This window comes from Macaca mulatta, chromosome X (genome assembly GCF_049350105.2).
Source record: "Macaca mulatta isolate MMU2019108-1 chromosome X, T2T-MMU8v2.0, whole genome shotgun sequence".
NCBI classification, from domain to species: domain Eukaryota; kingdom Metazoa; phylum Chordata; class Mammalia; order Primates; family Cercopithecidae; genus Macaca; species Macaca mulatta.
Genome location: NC_133426.1, coordinates 2,468,976 through 2,488,837, shown reverse-complemented (window position 1 = coordinate 2,488,837; position 19,862 = coordinate 2,468,976). Strand labels below are relative to the sequence as shown.

At 43.5% G+C, this 19,862-nt stretch overlaps 1 protein-coding gene across 20 annotated transcripts in view; it reads right to left on the bottom strand.

Moving 5' to 3' along the window:
• Positions 1–7,367: 7,367 nt before the first annotated feature.
• Positions 7,368–19,862, bottom strand: part of GYG2 (glycogenin 2) — a 53,796-nt gene continuing 41,301 nt past the window's right edge. For 8 of the 20 annotated variants that reach the window (XM_077988192.1, XM_015126890.3, XM_028842183.2 and 5 more), the window contains 3 exons: positions 14,602–14,706; positions 13,218–13,325; positions 7,368–9,186 (listed from right to left, as the gene is read on the bottom strand). In XM_077988192.1, coding sequence (XP_077844318.1) covers positions 9,025–9,186; positions 13,218–13,325; positions 14,602–14,706 — 375 coding nt within the window. In that variant the 3' untranslated portion in view covers positions 7,368–9,024. Of the gene's footprint in view, positions 9,187–13,217; positions 13,326–13,940; positions 14,018–14,601; positions 14,707–19,862 lie in introns of all 20 variants that reach the window. The other 12 variants (XM_077988193.1, XM_015126888.3, XM_077988199.1 and 9 more) reach the window with 4 other exon arrangements.

The following is a 19,862-nucleotide window of genomic DNA, read 5'->3' as shown; positions in this document are numbered from 1 at the left end:
TAAAGTGTTAACTGACTGTAAATGCCAGGGAAAAGAGATGAAATGGCGAAGTATGACCTTCCGGGAGCCTCCACCAGAGAAGGAAGAAAGCCTCAGATGGGCATTCGTACATTCCCTAAACACACTGCACATGCTCACTTTCCAAGGGTGAGGAGGGCACTGCTTATGTGGGCTGCCCATCCCAAGGGAAGAATCACGGGTAAGAAAGAGGCCAGCATGTAAACTCCCAGGGTCAAGGTTAAACTCCCTCCCTCTCGCTCTCTTTGACCTTCAGCTGTGCACTTGCCTCTCTTCCAGGAGTACCTTCCTTTCTTCCTGTTCTAAGGCTTTTTAAAATCAACTTCCACTTCTGCTCTGAAACTTGCCTCGGTCTCTTTTTCTGCCTTACACCCTCAGTCAAATTCTTTCTTCCGAGGAGGCAAGGATTGAAATTGCTGTACACCCTACAGATTCGCCACTGGTAACTCAGGGTAACTGAGATCTCCCCACTGCTATCAGGCACAGAGCTTCAGTTCTGCAAGATGAAAACGTTTTCAAGAGCCCTGCACAGCAATGTGATTAGACTTAACTCTACTCAACTCTTCACTCTACTCCCCCGCTTCTTTTTTTAATTTTTGTATTTTTTTGTAGAGACGAGGTTTCATCATGTTGCACAGGCTCATCTCCATGTCCTGAGCTCAACAGATCCACTCACCTTGGCCTCCCAAAGTGCTGAGATTACATGCATGAGCCACCACAGCTGGCCTGAATTGTACTCTTGAAAATGGTTAAGATAGTAAATTTAATGTTTTGTGTTTTGCACTACAATAAAAAAAGAGAGACCCCAGTTTATGTTGCTTCAACTCTTGCCTCCTTTTCCTGTATTTTTCTCTTCTGTTTTCTCCTCTCCTCCTTTTTCGTTACCCCACTTTCCCCTGAACCTTGACATATCGCAAAGCCTTGCCAAATCAACCATCCTGAGAGTGCTGAAAAGGGATTGCACCCATAATGGAAGAAAGAGGCATTTAAACCACGGCAACGACAGCCTCCAATGGACACGGTGCCAGGTTTCGCAACAGCTGAAGATGAAGAAAAGCGTAATCTGTTTTTTGTTTTTTTTTTTTTTGAAACAGTCTTGCTCTGTTGCGCAGGCTGGAGTGCAGTAGCGCGATCTCGGCTCACTGCAACCTCTGCCTCCAAGGTTCAAGCGATTCTCCTGCCTCAGTCCCCCGAGTAGCTGGGATTACAGGAGTGCACCACCACACCTGGCTAAGTTTCATATTTTTAGTAGAGATGGGGTTTCACCATGTTGGTCAGGTTGGTCTCGAACTCCTGACCTGAAGTGATCCATCCGCCTCGGCCTTTCAAAGTGCTGGGATTACCAGCGAGAACCACTGTACCTGGCCAGAAACGTGAAATGTGGGCCAGTCCTCAAAAACATGTACCCCTCTCTTCTCATCTTACAAAACTCGGACCCTGCTGTGCCACAGTGAATCGAATACCTGTGCACAGGCGCTGTCTGGTGCAGACGTGCTGGATAAAGGCCCATAGCTCTATTCAAGTCCCTTCTTTTCCTTCAGCACGTGTTCAAGCAGAATTAATGAACAGGTGTCTAGCATGTTTACTAATATTTCTAAGTTTTTTCCCTTTTGAGACAGGGTGTTGCTCTGTTGCCCAGGCTACACAGTATGTGGTGCGATCATGGCTTGCTGCAGCCTTGACTTCCTGGGCTCAAGCAATCCTCCCACCTCAGCCTCCCAGGAAGCTGGGACTACAGGCATGCACCACCATGCCTGGCTATATTTGTGTATTTTTATAGAGCTGGGGTCTTGCCATGTTGCCCAGGGTGTTCTCAAACTCCTGGGCACAAGTGATCCTCCCACCTCAGCCACCCGAGTAGCTGGGACTACAGGCACACACCCCCACAACCAGCTAATTATTTGTGTTGCTGTTGTAGAGACAGGGTCTTGCTATGTTGCGTAGGCTGGCTAAATTTGTAAACATTATCATACACAGTCATAAACATTTTTTATCTTAATGGTAATTTTTTTTCTTCTTCTTTTTTTTTTTTTTTTTTTTTTTTTGAGACATAGCCTCGCTGTGTCACCCAAGCAGGAGTGCAGTGGCATGATCTTGGCTCACTGCAGCCTCCACCTCCCGGGCTCAAGCAATATAATTTTTAAAACCCAAGTTATTGGCAGTATCTCTAAAGATCTCAGTAAGGCCAGGGACGGTGGCTCACTCCTGTAATCCCAGCACTTTGGGAGGTAGAGGTGCGCAGATCGCTTGAGTCCAGGAGTTCGAGACCAGCCTGGGCAACACGGTGAAATCTGTCTCTACTAAAAAAAAATTAGCTGCACATGGTGGTGCATACCTGTCGTCCCAGGTACTTGAGGGGCTGAGGCAAGAGGATGACCTGAGCCTGGGAGCTCAAGATTGCTGTGAGCCCTGATGGTGCCGCCGCACTCCAGCCTAAGCAACACAGTAAGACCCTGTCTCAAAAACAAGATTTCAATCAGATGTTGACAATGAAAGCAGCAGCTCATGCTTTCATGCTTAATAGTTACCACAGACTGTGCTAACAGCTTTCCGTTCATTGTCTCATTTTATCCTCAGAAAATTCCCATGAGCATGTGGTATTGTAATCCCTATTTTATAGATAAGGAGAGAAGATGTGGGGCTTAGCGTTCATTTGTTACAAAGATGTTTTTAAACTACTGGCTGCGTTTCCCTGATGAGGTGTGAAGTCAATTTAGAACATCAAAATTGGCTTGTTCTTAAAAATAAGACCTTGGAGAAATGTCTGGCCCCAGGTGTGAGGGGAGAAAATCTATGATGGTTCTGGAGAATCTCATTTTGCCAGGAAGCAAGGAAGTGATCAGACTAATGGGGGCTGGGCACGGTGGCTCACGCCTGGAATCCCAGCACTCTGGAATCCCAGCACTCTGGAATCCCAGCACTCTGGGAGGCCAAGGCAGGCAGATCACTTGAGGCCAGGAGTTTGAGACCAGCCTGACCAACATGGTGAAACCCCGTCTCTACTAAAAATACAAAAATTAGCCAGGCATGGTGGCACGTGCCTATAATCCCAGCTACTCGTGAGGCTGAGGCAGGAGAATCACTTGAACCCGGGAGGTGGAGGCTGCAGCGAGCCGAGATCGCGCTACTGCACTCCAGCCTGGATGACAGAGTGAGACTCTGTCTTAAACAAAAATGAATAAAAAGAAAAATAAAAAAAGACTAATGGGATCAGTTCATAGACTTAAGAATCCATCTAAAGAGAGTCCCACTGGTAAATCTGGTACAATTTGAGCCAGACATGGTGGCTCTTGCCTGTAGTCCCAGCCACCTGGGAGGCTGAGATGGGAGGATCACTTGAACCCAGGAGGTTGAGGCAGCAGTGAGCTATATGATCACACCACTGCACTCCAGCCTGGGCAACAGAGTAAGACCCTGTGTCGTTACAAAAAAAAAAAAAAAGGAACCCTTTAAACATTAAAAAAATAATACATTGGACTGCTTTTTACATATTGAACAATCAAAACATAGTAGTGATATTCAAGAGGAGTGTGCTAGGGAGGGAAAGAGGAACAGCAAAGCTCTTTTGTACAGCCGAGTGTTGGGCGATGCATGCCGCAGTAACGGCAGACTCACAGAGCATCGGCATTTAGCAGCTGTGCAGCGGAACCAGGGCAAGCATCCTCAAGGCAGGCTACAATCCTATGGAAAGTATATTCTTGCACAGTATATGTCTCATACTGGGTATAGCTGGATTTCCACGAATGTGCTTCCAACAGGTATTGTCTGTGCCAAGAAAAACTTCATTTTGTTTCTTAGGATGATGGATAGAGCAGGGATAGAAGACATCAAGTTTGTAAACCTATGCAACTCCTTTGATCTATTAAAAAAAATTGGGGCCAGGTGCAGTGGTTCAGGCCTGTAATCCTCAGTACTTCGGGAGGCCAAAGCAGGAGGATTGCTTGAGGCCAGGAGTTGGAGACCAGCCTGGGCCACATAGTGAGACTCCTATGAGACCCCACCTCTACAAAGTTTAAAAAATTAGCTGGGTGTGGTGGCACAGGCCTGTAATCTCAGCTACTTGAGAGGCTGAGGTGGGAGGATCACTTAAGCCCTGGAGTTGGAGGCTGCAGGAAGACATGCTCAGGCCACTGCACTCCAGCCTGGACAACAGAGTGAGACTCTGCATCAAAAAAAAATAAATAAAATAAAATAAAATAAAACAAAATAATTAAAATAGATTATTTAATTATTTTATTTTTCTATTATGGGTTTGTTTTGTTTTGTTTTGTTTGAGACAGAGTCTCACTCTGTTGTCTAGGCTGGAGTGCAGTGGTGCAATCTCAGCTCACTGTAACCTCCACCTCCTGGGTTCAAGCGATTCTCCTGCCTTAGCCTCCTGAGTAGCTGGGATTACATGCATGCACCACCATGCCTGACTAATGTTTGTATTTTTAGTAGAGACGGGGTTTCACCATGTTGGCCAGGCTGGTCTTGAACTCCTGACCTCAGGCGATCTGCCTGCCTTGGCCTCCCAAAGTACCGGGTACAGGTGTGAGTCACTGTACTTGGCCAAATATACATAAATAATTTTTGAAATGGTACTGTACACTAAAGAGCAGAGGTCTATGAAACCAGAAAGAATTGCTCTGCTTTTCCTAATTCAACAGTGGTGATCAGAAAGAAACCCCTTTCTGCTTCAAACTACAGTTCCACCCCAAACGCTTTAACACTACGACCTGTTTGGTGCTTCCAAGTATCAGCCAAACGTTTCGGCAGGATTTGACCAAGTTACTTTGAGGAACAAAAATACTATAACTTGTTCCTGTGGATCTATAGGCATCAATCCATCCTGCCAATTCAATAGATCTAGAAATCCTTTCCTTCCCACATCATTTCCACCTGCCACCAAATAATAATCTCACAACCTTTATTTATTTATTTTTAAATAATTTCAACTTTTATTTTAGGTCTAAGGGGTACACGTGCCAGTTTGCTACTAGGGCATATTCAGTGGTAGTGAGGTATGGGGTATGCATGAACCCACCACCCACATACTGAGCACTGCACCTGTGAACCCTGAAAATCTGAGACAGGTCTCAGTTAGTTTAGAAAGTTTATTTTGCCAAGGTTGAGGACACACACCCGTGACACGGCCTCAGGAGGTCCTGACAACATGAGCCCAAGGTGGCCAGAGCATGGTTTGGTTTCATACATTCTAGGGACACATGTGACGTCAATCAATATGCCCATTTTTAACGACACTCTCGGTGGCCCCTGACAGCCACCAGGTGAGATACACAGCATATTGTGCCCATTGAATGAAGATACTTCTGACAATGAGACTTTCTCATGGAATAAAGTGTATATTCACAAACTTATGGTATATTGATTTATCCCATGTCACAGAGCTGGGTATAAAGAGAGCACTCAATATGCATATGACAAATGAATAAATGAATGAATGAAATTGACAAAGCAAAGTTCAGAAAATGGGTACCTTTCCTAAAGAGACCCTACAAGATTACAAAGGGTTAAGTAAACAGTTCTATGCATTTTACTGTGACCAGCAATTCTGAAAAATCCATCTGATAATTTAAATTTATTGTTGGAACTGACTCCTTCTATCTAGCTGTAATTTTGTACCCTTTAACAAATCTCTCTCTATCACCCCTTCTCCCTACCCTTCCTGGCCTCTGGTATCCTCTGCTCTAGTTTTTACTTTTTAAGCTAGTTCTAGTGTTCTATTGCAGGGGTCCCCAACTCCTGGGCTGCAGACCAGTGCTGGTCCACGGCCTGTTAGGAACTGGGCTGCACAGCAGGAGGTGAGTAGCGGGTGAGTGAGCAAAGCTTCATCTGTATTGATAGCTGCTCCCCATCGCTCCCAATACCACCTGAGCTCTGCCTCCTGGCAGATCGGCAGCGGCATTAGATTCTCGTAACAATGCAAACCCTACCGTGATCTGCGCATGCAAGGGATCTAAGTTGCGTGCTCCTTTTGAGAATCTAATGCCTGATGATCTGTCTCCTATCACCCCTGGATGGGACTGTCCAGTTGCAGGAAAACAAGCTCAGGGATCCCACTGATTCTACAAGTTGCTGAGTTGTGTAATTATTTCATTACATGTTACAATCATCATAGAAATAAAGTGCACAGGCCGGCGCAGTGGCTCAAGCCTGTAAGCTCAGCACTTTGAGAGGCCGAGACAGGCGGATCACGAGGTCAGGAGATCAAGACCATCCTGGCTAACCCGGTGAAACCCCGTCTCTACTAAAAAATATAAAAAAACTAGCCGGGCGAGGTGGCGGGCGCCTGTAGTCCCAGCTACTTGGGAGGTTGAGGCAGGAGAATGGCGTAAACCCGGGAGGCGGAGCTTGCAGTGAGCTGAGATCCGGCCACTGCACTCCAGCCTGGGCGACAGAGCAAGACTCCGTCTCAAAAAAAAAAAAAAGAAATAAAGTGCACAGTAAGTGTCATGCACCTGAATCATCCCCAAACCATCCCCCAAGCCTGGTTTCTGGAAAAATTGTCTTCCATGAAACTGGTCCCTGGTGCCAAAACGGCTGGGGACCGCTGGTATATAGCACTGTAGGATGACTACAGCCCAAAATCATATATAGTTTCAAATATATGTCTATAGAAGTAGAATACTGAATGTTCCCAACACAAAAAATGGTACAGGCTGGAGAAGATGGATATGCTAATTCCCGCGACCTGATCAGCATACATTACATGTATTGCAACTTTACTATGTGCCCCGTAATAATGTACAATTATTACATGACAATTAAAAAACATTTTAAATCAAAAATAAAATAATTTACTGTTTACTTTTAAAGTTTTACCTTGCAATTCCAGCTCAAATAATGCTTATTATTATTAATATTATATTTTATTTATTTATTTATTTTTTGAGACAGAATCTCACTCTGTCACCCTGGCTAGAGTATGGTGGCACGATCTCCGCTCTCTGCAACCTCTGCCTCCCTGGCTCAAGCAACTCTTGTGCCTCAGCCTCCTCCTATGGCTATGTGCCATAGCCCTCCTACATGTCTGTAGCTGGGATTACAGACATGTGCCATCATGCCCAGCTAATTTTTTTGTGTTTTTGGTAGAGACGGGCTCTTACCATGTTGCCCAGGCTGGTCTTGAACTCCTGGCCACAAGTGATCCACCTATTTCAGCCTCCCAAAGTGCTGGCATCACAGGAGTGAGCCACCACGCCCAGCCCAATGCTTACTATTTTCAAAACAAAATACAATAGAAAAGGCCGAAAATGAAATAGAAAGGCCCTGCCCTTGGTTTAATGTAAAATATAACTCTGATATCGCAGGAAACAGGCAGACACACTGGAAGGAGACCACATGGCTGTTTTTTAACATTTTAATTTAAACGTGTCAGCATTTGTCCAAATGAGATGATACAGGCTAGAATGCATGGCAGAATTCCAGACTGCACTCACTCCATGAGCCAACTCATCACTGCCTGTGAACATGAATTCTGGTCCTCAGAGAAGCTGACATTTTTTCCCTGAACATTCCTATGGTCTCCCTCTGAAAGCCAATGACCATCCAACCCTGACTCACCTGAGACTGTAGTCATATGGCTATTTTAAATGAACCCCTGAAATATCCTATGAACATCGCCCTCTGAGACTGAAGATTATTAACCAACCACAAGGAAAGAGAAACAGCCCCTCCATCACATCTTGCACAAAAAAAAATGCCACCACTAATGCCATAAATTCAGGTAGGTTCCTCTATCCAAAGGCTAAACTGCTTCAGGTGACCTAAAAAGTGGCCACTCCTCTCCACGTAAACACATCCAGCTGACACAGGCTAGAATCGAGTTCTCCCACAACCTTCCTATCCCATCTCTAATTTACTCTCTGCTTTTCCCTGGGATGTGCATGATAAATAAACCTTCCAAACACTTCAAAAATCGCACTTTCCTCTCTTTATTACAACGACGCCCATTTTTAAGGACACTCTCGGTGGCCCCCGACAGCCACCTGTTGAGATACACAGCATACTGTGCCCATTGAATGAAGATACTTCTGACAATGAGGCTTTCTCGTGGAATAAAGTGTCCCATCTCATAAAACTGAGAATTCTCTGGAAAGAGCTGAGTGGAAATGACTTTGAGGAGCGCAGTGATTCACTAAGTTATTAAGAACTGAGGTAGTGAGGGTAGAGACCAAGCCAAGAGCAGTCAAAGGTGGACCGACTGCACCCTGACTTTTGTCATCAAGCAGAGAGCATCTCTAGATCCTGTTATCCTGAGCAAGTTGTTGCTCTAAATCGTTTGGGGACAAGCCCTTGATTCTTCTCAACCAGCAAGTGAATCGGTTTAGATCCCCTAAGCCACCTGCATCCCCCAAGCCACCTACAACCTTTCTTCCCTAAGTCCACAAGTAGAATTTCTGTCAACGCTCTAGGAAGTCCTGTTAGGATTTAAAGCAGAGAGACCACAGCCGGGGCGTTTCTCGGATACGCTTCGCCAAGTCCAAATGAGAGTCAAAGTCACCATGTCTGAATGTTTCCTTAGCCCTACAGAAACGGATCTCCTTGGCAAAGCCTCAGAGGTGCTAAATACGTATATTAGTGTTGTTAGCTTAGTAATGGGAGGAAATTTGCAGTGAGGTTTAATTCTAAATAGGGTGGGTCTCATGGCACCTGTACAACACAGCTCCAGCGTACTTCAGAGGTCTTTCGGGCAACAGCAGACACCACCATCAAGGGTCTACTAGAATTTTATTACTGCTCACTTTTGCCAACAAGTTCAAGGGTAGAAGTGACCTCTGAAGAAAGCCCAGAAGGCATTGGTGGAGGGGTTGGGGCGAGGGGCATTAAGGTGGATTTCTATACTCTACGTTTTTTGTGTGAGGCACTCAAATGGATTAAGCATAAATAGAGGCACAAGGTTCAACAGCGTTTTCCTTTGAAAGGACCAGAGGAGATCTCCACGCAAGAGGATCACCCAACAGGACATTGTCTAACTATACACAACGCCCACCAGCTGCCGGATTACTGCAGGAACCGGTCCAGCTTCTCCTGGATGCGGGCAAACGCGTCCTTCCCCATGTAGTCGATACGGCCTTCCTCCCACTTCCTCCTCTCTTCCTCTGGGCTCAATTCCTTCACCTTCTCTTCGATGGAGATCTGGGAAACAGAGACGGCCAGGTCGACCTAGGGAAGATCATCAGTGGGAGATGGTTTTTGCAGCTGTCCGTTCTCGAGGGAAAGACTGCTAAAACCCATCCAGTGTGGGTTCTGCAAAGACGCATCTCAGTTCTCTAAAAGAGACTGCGAATCACTAGCACTTTGTTTTTAATGAGACAGGGTCTCACTCTGTCGTCCAGGCTGGAGTGCAGTGGTGCAGTCATAGCTCACTGCAGCCTCGACCTCCTGGGCTCAAGAGATCCTCCCACCTCTGCCTCCTCAGTAGCTGGGACTACAGTACACATCACCATGCCCAGCTAATTTTTGTATTTTTTGCACAGATGGGGTCTCATTATGTTGCGCAGGGTGGTCTTGAATTCCTGGGCTCAAGCAATCCTCTTGCCTTGGCCTCCCAATGAGCTGGGATTGCAGGCGTGAGCCTGCACACCCAGCAGCACTTTTCTTTTGAGCTAAATACACACTAGCTTTAGTTTAATATGCTTAGAAGATAATTTTTTTGCTTAAGTTTTCTTGAAATTTTTTTTTTTTTTTTTTTTTTTTTTTTTTGAGACAGAGTCTCGCTCTGTCGCCCAGGCTGGAGTGCAGTGGCCGGATCTCAGCTCACTGCAAGCTCCGCCTCCCGGGTCTACGCCATTCTCCGGCCTCAGCCTCCCGAGTAGCTGGGACTACAGGCGCCCGCCACCTCACCCGGCTAGTTTTTTGTATTTTTTTAGTAGAGACGGGGTTTCACCGTATTAGCCAGGCTGGTCTCGATCTCCTGACCTTGTGATCCGCCCGTCTCGGCCTCCCAAAGTGCTGGGATTACAGGCTTGAGCCACCGCGCCCGGCCGTTTTCTTGAAATTTTATAAAATGTAATTGTATGTGTTCTTTTTCCTGAATTGTTTTCATTTCTAGCCACTAAACCATTTTAAACACACACACTACTTAGTACTGTCACCCACCAAAACTTCTGTTTTGTATGACAGTGAATAACCAAACTACGTTAAATGAAAAAAAAAAAAAACTCACCTCACGTAAGTAAAGCCTATAATAATTTGGACTGCTTGGCAAAGGAATTTAAATAATAATTCTGATAGTTTTTTCAATGCAGAGTTTCTCCCTTCTTAAGGGACATACGAAAAAATAGATGAATATGCAAGCATGTAACAACACACACACACACACACACACACACACACTTTTGTTTGGCTTTCAGATGAGTCAACAAAAAGAATAAATACGTTTGCTTTAGACACTTCTTACCAAGAACTAGAAAAAGACTTTTAAAAATTTAAAGATGGTAACAATAATAGACACACACATCTATCTATCTATCTATCATCTATCTCATCTACCAACCATTTATTATCTATCATCTGTCTCATCTATCTACCTATGTTCTATCTATCCACTCATCCATCCATCCATCTGTCCATCCATTCTATTTATCAATAAATCATGTCATCTATCACTCCATCGTCTATCTACCTATTTATCTATCTGTGATCTCTACCTATGTACTTTCTATCACTCTATCTATCCATCTATGCATCCATCCATCCATCTATCCATTCTATCTATCATCTATCACTCTATCATTTATCTGTTTATCTAAAATCTCTCTCTCTCTCTATCACTCTATCATTCATTTATCTATCATCTCTATTTATCTACTACCTATCATTTATCTCTTCTATATCTATGTATCTATTATCTAGATGTGAGGATGAATGGATATATAGATGAGATAGATGACAAATAGAAAACATATAGATAGCTGGGTGTGGTGGTTCACGTCTGTAATCCCAGCACTTTGGGAGGCCGAGGCGGGTGGATCAATTGAGGTCAGGAGTTCGAGACCAACCTGGCCAACATGGTGAAACCCCATCTCTACTAAAAATACAAAAATTAGCCAGGCTTGGTCATGGGCGACTGTAGTCCCCGCTACTCGGGAGGCTGAGTCAGGAGAATCACTTGAACCTGGGAAGCGGAGGTTGCAGTAAGCTGAGATCGCACCACTGCACTCCAGAATGGGCGACAGAGTGAGACTCCATCAAAAAAAAAGAAAAAGAAAAAAAAAGAAAACAGATAAGAGGTAGATAGATAGATACATGATATGTATAGAGATAGATATATAGAAAGATATATTTGAGTTTTTACACCATGAGTATATACTACTTTCTTCTCTAATTACTTGCCACAGTGTTTTTAAAAGGTTTTTACATATAAGATTCTGCCTTCCACACTCGTTCCCATATATTTATTTTATTTAAAGACAGCTATCCTGTTGATTAAGGTGATAGCAAGAGTTAACAAATACATTTAAAAGTCCACTTCAGGATACTGCAGCATTTCTCCCCTCTAAGGCACTTGCATTTAGATCTATTCAGTTCCTGAGAATGAAATGTTTCTGGAATTAACAGGACCTACAGCACCCAACCCCATACTAGTTTTCAAGACAAAATAGCACAGTGATTGTGACATTTCTGCTAACAAGAGATGAGTATCCAAGAAAACAACAAGCTGCTCCAATGTGATGAATTAGGGTATTATACAAGATACTAAATAAAGGTCCCCTAGAGGACAGTGTGGACACACAGGAGAAGAAGGTCAAAGTGCCCCAGTTTAGCAAATCAATGACTGAAATTTTCCTCATCTTTATGAGCCAAGCACTAACTAGGGCTTTCCCTAGACCACTCTCCTTTTTAATACCCCTCCTTCCAATTCTGTGAGGCGGGCAGCCCAGCCTCCACCTCATGAGCACTGAAGCAAAGTAGTGAACTCAGGCTGGGCGCGGTGGCTCATGCCTGTAATCCCAGCACTTTGAGAGGCCAAAAAAGGAGGATCACGTGAGGCCAGCTGTTTGAGACCAGCCTGGATAGCATAGTGAAACCCCAACTCTACAAAAAATAAAAATAAAAAATTAGCTGGTTGCAGTGGCCCATGCCTATAGTCCCATTTCCTTGGAAGGCTGAGGCAGGAGGATTGTTTAGCTATGATCATGCCACTGCACTCCAGCCTGGGCTACAGAGCAAGACCCTGTCTCTGAATAATAATAATAATAATTTATAAAAAGAAAAAGTAATGAACTCACCCAGGATCCCAAACCTATCACATGGCTGAGCTGTCCAACGTAGGTCTACCCAACCTCACACTGATGCCCTGTCACCCACTAATAACTACAGATTCAATTCATAGAGCCTCAAATGATGACCACAAGGGTGGAACATGCCGAAGGGATACATTCACATGTTTATAAGAAATCTTGACCTCAACCAATAGCTCTAGAAATTAAGTTCGAAATGCTGCATTTGAACATTAACCAAGTAAGAATGAGGAAAAAAACTTTCACATTTTCTCCAAGGGTGGCTGTCCAGGGAAGGCATTTAGCCAACAAAAACATTTATGATATAGTAGGTCACATTCTAAAGTATGCGTTCAATACCAACTTTCAGTCTAGACCTAAACCTAGCTCTAGAGCTGTATTGATTATTACTTAAAGACCAAATGGCATTATTAGATCATGCTTAAAGAGAAAGAGAAAACGTTAGCAACTGCTTTCATTAAATGCATTCATGGAGAGAATGTAGTTGAAGATGAGAACATCTCTAAGAGGAAGGAACAGAAAGCATGCATCTCTCATTTCACCCCGAAAGAAGAAATCATTTGCATGCCCCATTTGGATTCGAACATTTGCATGCCCCACTCCCTCCAATTTTCAGCTTTTAATCTCTTCATTTCAGAAAATGGATTGCTATGCATTAATTACCATAGTCCCTCAGCTTCCCTCCTGATCACTTTTGCAGAACAGTTTTTAAAGAGAGAAAAGGTGTGATGATCAGACTTGAAGATGGCAAAAGAGAGTCAGCCGATCACCCCAGGCAAACGCCAGAGAGAAGACAGAAGAATCAGAGGCAGGGGAAGAGGAAAGTCGATTCTTATCTTTTGTTAAATGAGGCTGAAAAATTAACAGCTGTTGTGTGCATGCAGTTGACCTCAGTGACGGTAGATGGCCCCCACCGGGAGCCTTGGGCAAGGGGAAGAATTTGGATACCACCTCCAGTGCATCCTGCAGACTGGGGTCCCTGATGGTCTCAGCAGGGAGTTCCTGGCTTGGTTCAAAGGTTTCCTCGGATGGGAGACTTTCGACTTTATTTGCTGGCTGCTAAAACATAACCATTCAATCATTAGTCTGCGGTGGGCTGCAGGGAACTGTAGCTCTAATCTAAATGACGAAGAACTCTTTATCCTGGGGTAAAATAAAATCAAATTATTGGGTTGAGGCCAGGCGTGGTGGCTCATGCCTGTAATCCCAGCATTTTAGAAGGCCAAGGCAGGAGGATTGCCTGAGCCCAGGAGTTCAAGACCAGCCTCAGCAAAATAGCAAGAACCCATCTTTATTATAATTAACTTTTTTTTTTTTGGATACGGAGTCTCGCTCTGTTGCCCAGGCTGGAGTACAGTGGCGTGATCTCAGCTCACTGCAAGCTCCGCCTCCCGAGTTCATGCCATTCTCCTGCCTCGGCCTCCCGAGTAGCTGGGACTACAGGCGCCTGCCACCACGCTCAGCTAATTTTTTATATTTTTAGTAAAGACGGGGTTTCACTGTGTTAGCCAGGATGGTCTCGATCTCCTGACCTTATGATCCACCCACCTCGGCCTCCCAAAGTGCCGGAATTACAGGCGTGAGCCACCGCACCCGGCCCTATAATTAACTTTTTTAAAAAAATTAATGGGCTGCGCTCGATCTTTTTTTCTGGGAATGCTAAAAATAGCTCACCTTCTCTCCCCTCACTTTTTCTGAGCCATCCACTACGTCTCAGACAAGAGGAGATGCTACAAGTTCTTATGCAATTCCTGAAAGTTAAATTTTCAGAGAGAGATTTGACTTGTTTATACCAAATGCCTACAGAAGCATTTTACTAAGATAGTCTCTCTGAGAGTTTTAAAAAAAGGGGGGTGTCCATAAAGCCACTTTTCTGATGATATATGGCAATAAAAGCCCAGATTCATAAGGGTAAATTTAGGGACAAAAAGAATTAAAATAAAATCCATAGTCACGGAATACTGGTTTTAGACATGGTGCAAGTCCTATCAAAAGTTTAAAAAAATTAATGGAGACATAGATGACATCTTGATGCTATATCTTTTTCTTACTAATTTTTTTTAAGCAAAGTGGAAGAGAATAACAAAATGACCAAAAAGAAACGCCCACAGTAAGTTCGAAAAGACAGCCAGATTCCTTATCCAGCTGCATAATAGAGAAATAGACTAATTACAACACAACTTATTCCAGGTGGGAGAACCCATTCAAAAAAGAAAATGGGAGGAATTTTTAAAAGCATATGGCCCCCACTGGTATGTAATGGTGATAGACACTGTGAGAAAATAACAAGCAACAAGAGAGCTGGCCATGTGTAGGTCATATAGATGAGGAATACCAAGGTGGTTTCAGTCTCTGTGAAGTCTGCAAGCTGAGGGGAAGGCTGGGACAGTGGGTCACAGGTTATCACGGCAGGAGTCTCAATTTCAGGACAATCTATCATCTGTTATAAAGAAAGAGCAAAGGCAAGTTAAGTCAAACCTTCGTGCAAATAAATGCAACTTAATTGAAAACACCCACTCTATTTTTTTCTGCCTCCATGGTGCAAATACAACTTGATACGGGATAGGTCTGGGGCAAGGTGACACGCTCACCAATACCTGTCTTCGTTTCTTCTTCTTCTTCTCGGGCTAATGTCCAAGTGCATTTTGTGATCTCCTTGCACCTGGACAGGACCATGGAAGTGATTCTCACAAGCAGATTGAGTGAATGCGAGGAGGTGATGTGAGTCACCTCTGGGCTGGGCAATGACAGGAATAAGATATCCCTATCCTCTCTTCTTCCACCAGTCAGGTGAAAAACAAGATCCCTCCACCCTCTCTGAACTGGGCCTCCATAAGAAAATAAAACCAAACACAGAACAAATCAGGTGACTCTTCTCTCAACTCTCCCAAGGATGGTCCATATCTAACACCATTCTAGATGTGGAGGAGATAACTTAATGCATTATGTACAATGGCTGCCATCAGCAACAGTGCCTAATCCTCCCAAGGAGTCTCACTTGAGAAGAGCTGCCCTAGAAGGTGGTGCACAATAGGAGCATCCTGGATCCCTGAAAGACTGCATGGAGTAGAGGATACCTTGGCCACCCCAACTGGCTGTGATACAAATGAGAAATAAACTTTTACATATTTGGGGGCTGTTTGTTATAGCAGCTAGCCTACCTTGACAAATACAGGGTCAAGAAGCAAACCTGTGTCCAAACACTGGGGCCTCCATCAGGTCAGGTCACAAAGCAGTTAGCTTAATGAGTGTGAGCAACAGAGATCACAGAATACTGACATCCTCATTGAAAACACACTGTGGAATTCTTGGGGGTGGATAGGGTTGAGCCTCAACATGAGCCCCTGTTGGCTGCACCAGGCCAACTTAAGAGAATTGTAATCCTTCAAATGCAGACTCCCAGGCCATGGTCCCAGAGATTTTGAGTGATGTCAGCTGGGGTGGAGATCAGTCACTTGGATACTCAGCTCCCAAATTTCTGATCCTAGCATTCCCTTTTAGGAGAATGTCCAGTTCATTCTCCTAATTGAGGCATGAATGTATGCATTTCACAGGTGTTTATGGAGCGGTAGGTAGTGAAGATTAAACAGTGGCCTATACAGATACGATCTGCACCTTCATGAAGCTTACTGTCAAAGAAGACAGAAAATCAACAAATAACAAATACAAAATGGTAAGCCATGAGAAATTCTAGGAAAGAAAATGGTTATCAATTCTAGGAAAGAAAATGTTATCAAGAAACCTCACCTGGTCTAAAGGGGGAGACACTCCTGGAGGAGTAATACCTAAAATGAAGCCTGAAGGACGAGTAGAAGCCAATGATGTAGAATGACTGGAAATGCAGTAAGAAGAAGAACATGCTGAAAAATGCATGTGAAAGCAGATCAGCATGTGCAATGCCCTAAGGCAAAGGAACAGAAGCACAGAAATAGAAAAAAGGTATAAAAACTGGACACCCCCCAAAGTCATTATTAGTGGGATTTAGTGAAACTTTAAGATGTAAAAGAGAACACTGTAATCATGAACGTTTTAAAAAATTTGACCATTTTAACTCATAATCACGAAAGTGCAATTTATTTTATTTATTTATTTATTTATTTATTTATTTATTTATTTATTTACTTTTGAGACAGAGTCACCCAGGCTGGAGTGCAGTGGTGCAATCTCGGCTCACTGCAACCTCTGCCTCCCGGGTTCAAGTGATTATCCTGCCTCAGCCTCCCGAGTAGCTGAGATTACAGGCACGCATCACCAAACCCAGCTAATTTTTTTGTGTATTTTTCATAGAGACGGGGTTTCACCATGTTGGCCAGTCTGGTCTTGAACTCCTGACCTCAAGTGATCTGCCTGCCTCGGCCTCCCAAAGTACTGGGATTACAAGTGAGAGTCACCATGCCCAACCTATGAAAGCGCAATTTAAATAACTCACAGAGGAATAGAGTGGAACAGTAGTTGCCAGGGGCCGGTGTGGGGAGCTTAGAATGAAGATAAGTTAGTGAAGGAATGAATATGAAGTTTTAGTTATACAAGATAAGTAAGTTTTGGGGATCTAACGTACAGCATGGTGACCACAGATCACAATATAGGATTGTATACTTAAAATTTGCTATGAGAGTAGATCTTACATGTTCTCATTACCAAGAACGGCAGCAGGGAGAGGAGGGGGAGGAGGGGGAGGAGGAGGAGGAGGAGGAGGGGGAGGAGGCGGAGGAGGAGAAAACAGCATTTATGTGAGGTGATGAAAATGTTAATTAGCTTGATGCAGTGATTGTTTCACAATGTACACATACAACAAAGCATCAAATTCTACTCCTTAAATACATACCAATTTTCATTTGTCAGTGGTACCTCAATACAGCTGGAGAGAAATTTTTAAAAATTGACATTAAATAAAATATGGGCTTCTTCTTTCAGATCTCAGCTACGTATGTAAAATCCAAACATAAAATTAAGTTCTAAGAATTATGGTGTAACACAAAATTCTAAGTTGTCAAAGACATCAGAAAACCATGATAAAAGGACTCCTTTTTTAGTAGATGCTCATGGCTGGGTGCTGAATGACACTCATAAGCTTCTCAGCCATGATTCCTTTTAATCCCCACAGCCCTATGAGGCAGACAGGTTGAGCCTTCCCTCTTACTGCTGCAAAGTTTAATCTGTAGACAGAGATACTGTCCAACATACGAGAGCACACGAGAACACACGAGAGCTAGCAAGTGAGAGAGCGGGATTTGGGTATGTGCCTCTGTGTCTGCCAAGCCTTGCCCTTCGGCTGTATGCAATGTACATGATTTTCCAGGGTCTGCAAAACACCAAAATGGGTCTTGGGAAAAAATGATGAATGCAATAACTGCATTATCATAAACCATATGAATCCCATAAAAATGAATAATTTCTTTCTTCAACCAGGGCTGGTAGAGGGATGTCCTGGATTTGAATACTGACACATCAAGGAAAAGGACCTGGAGAAATGACTCGCTGAGTCATGGGGCTTTCAGTGAGATGTCGCACAGACACTTATTGTGATGGATAAATGAAGCAGCCAGACAGGCAAAGAAGAAGTGCTCAAAACACAACTCCTTAAATTGGATTAGGGAAAATGTCAATCTGTTTCTGTAATCTAATTTCTCCCAACAATAAACATATAAATAAATTCCACGGGGCCGATCATGAAGTATAATCCTTCCTTGGAAGGGATTTAACTCCGGGTTATATGTTTGATTACAAAGGATGAAATAATGATGGACGTTCTCAGCTTGCCTTCTGCAGATGTGTTAATCTTATGAATTCAAACGAGGAAGAGAAGCAGCTCAGCCAGCCCTTGCTAATGTTTCTAATCAAGACCCACGGGCTTACTTAACAATTAATATTAACGACTGAAACATAAACCAACATTTATGAATAAATATGGCCATTATTTTTACTAGTAAAAAGTAGAAACTTCCTCCTTGCGTATCATGCAGAGAGAAATTTTAAGATGAGAATGCAGCAATCTCAAAGTCTGCTCTTAAGAACATTTTTGGCAAGCTTGTGAACGCATGAATATAAAATGTGACTTTTACAAACTGCATTTCTTTTTATCCTTAGGTAATAACTGTTCTACTGATTTAATCCCCTAAAAGCCTGACTGAAGATGGGGTCACCTTGAAAGAAGAGACTCTGAAACTGGAGGCAGGCCAGAGAAGAATTCTCAGCTCATTGGAGAGAGAGGCTGAGATATGCAGAGATGCTTAAAACAAAATGCTCTGTCTGGGAAGATGAAAGCTGAGAGAGGACATCGTAAAGGCAGAGGAGGCAGGGAATAGATAGACAACAGATACACAACGTTCCAGTACACGATCCAAGGAGATAATATTCACAGCAAAAAATGAAGCACTCCTTTGCATTATGGGCTATACATTTGTGAAGGTTATTACTGCCGGAGGTGGTAAATGCTAAAAATACAAATATATATGCATCAGTTCAGGAACTGAAATGAGATTGTTTCCACTTTCAGCAATTGGTGAAGCTGTTGTTTCACAGTAAGTCTTCTGCCAAAAATACCTAAAAAGGCTGCACAAATAATGTATATAGAATTTTTTTTTTTTTTTTTTTTTTTTTTGAGACATAGTCTTGTTCTGTTGCCCAGGCTGGAGTGCAGTGGCGCCACCTCGGCTCACTGCCACATGTCCCTCCTGGGTTCAAGCGATTCTCCTGCCTCGGCTTCCCGAGTAGCTGGGATTACAGGCACATGCCACCACGCCTGGCCAGTTTTCGTATTTTTAGTAGAGATGGGGTCTCACCATGTTGGCCAGGCTGGTCTCGAACTCCTGACCTCAGGTGATCTGCCTGCCTTGGCCTCACAAATTGCTGGCATTACAGGTGTGAGCCACCACACCTGGTCTAGAATTTTGTTTTTTAAGTACATCAGAGAGCTACTAAAGCAGCACAAAATTAAGAGTGAAGATGTCAGAGACAAACAGAAGAGGTAAACATTACATTTGGTACCTTACTTCCACTCAGGGCAAATAAGAGGCTGGGAAGCTGAGAAACTAAGCAGAGTTGCCAGCAGTGCTAGGAGGCTGAGGGGCCCATAACTATCAATAATCAGGACAGACGAGGGACCCCGGTACACACCACAAGCTTTTATTTGTGGCGTCGTTGAGAGGAGAACCAGAAATAGACTGGTCCTCACAAACACTGAAGCCCGATTTCCCTCCAGCTCAGCCCCAGATAGGGTCTGGGCAAACTACGTGAGGGTATGAACAAATCACATCAAATCACATGAATTAAAACAAATCCTCTTTGGGTTATGATAATATGATTCAGAGCTACACATTGTCCTTGCAATTTTTTTTCATTTACCCTGTCTGGTTGTCAATTAAAAAATTAACTATCACACAACAAGAAAAGACCAAATGAGTGAAAATCAAGAGCAAACAAAAGTAAACAACAAAACCAAACCCACCTGAAACCACCCAGATATGTAATTTATCAGACATGGACTATAATTAAATGTGAGAAATACCTTAAATAAAGTGGGGAAAAAGATAAAAATGTTCAAGGTAGTATTGAAACTACGTTGATGTTAATTTGATGTTAATTTGAACTAAAAAT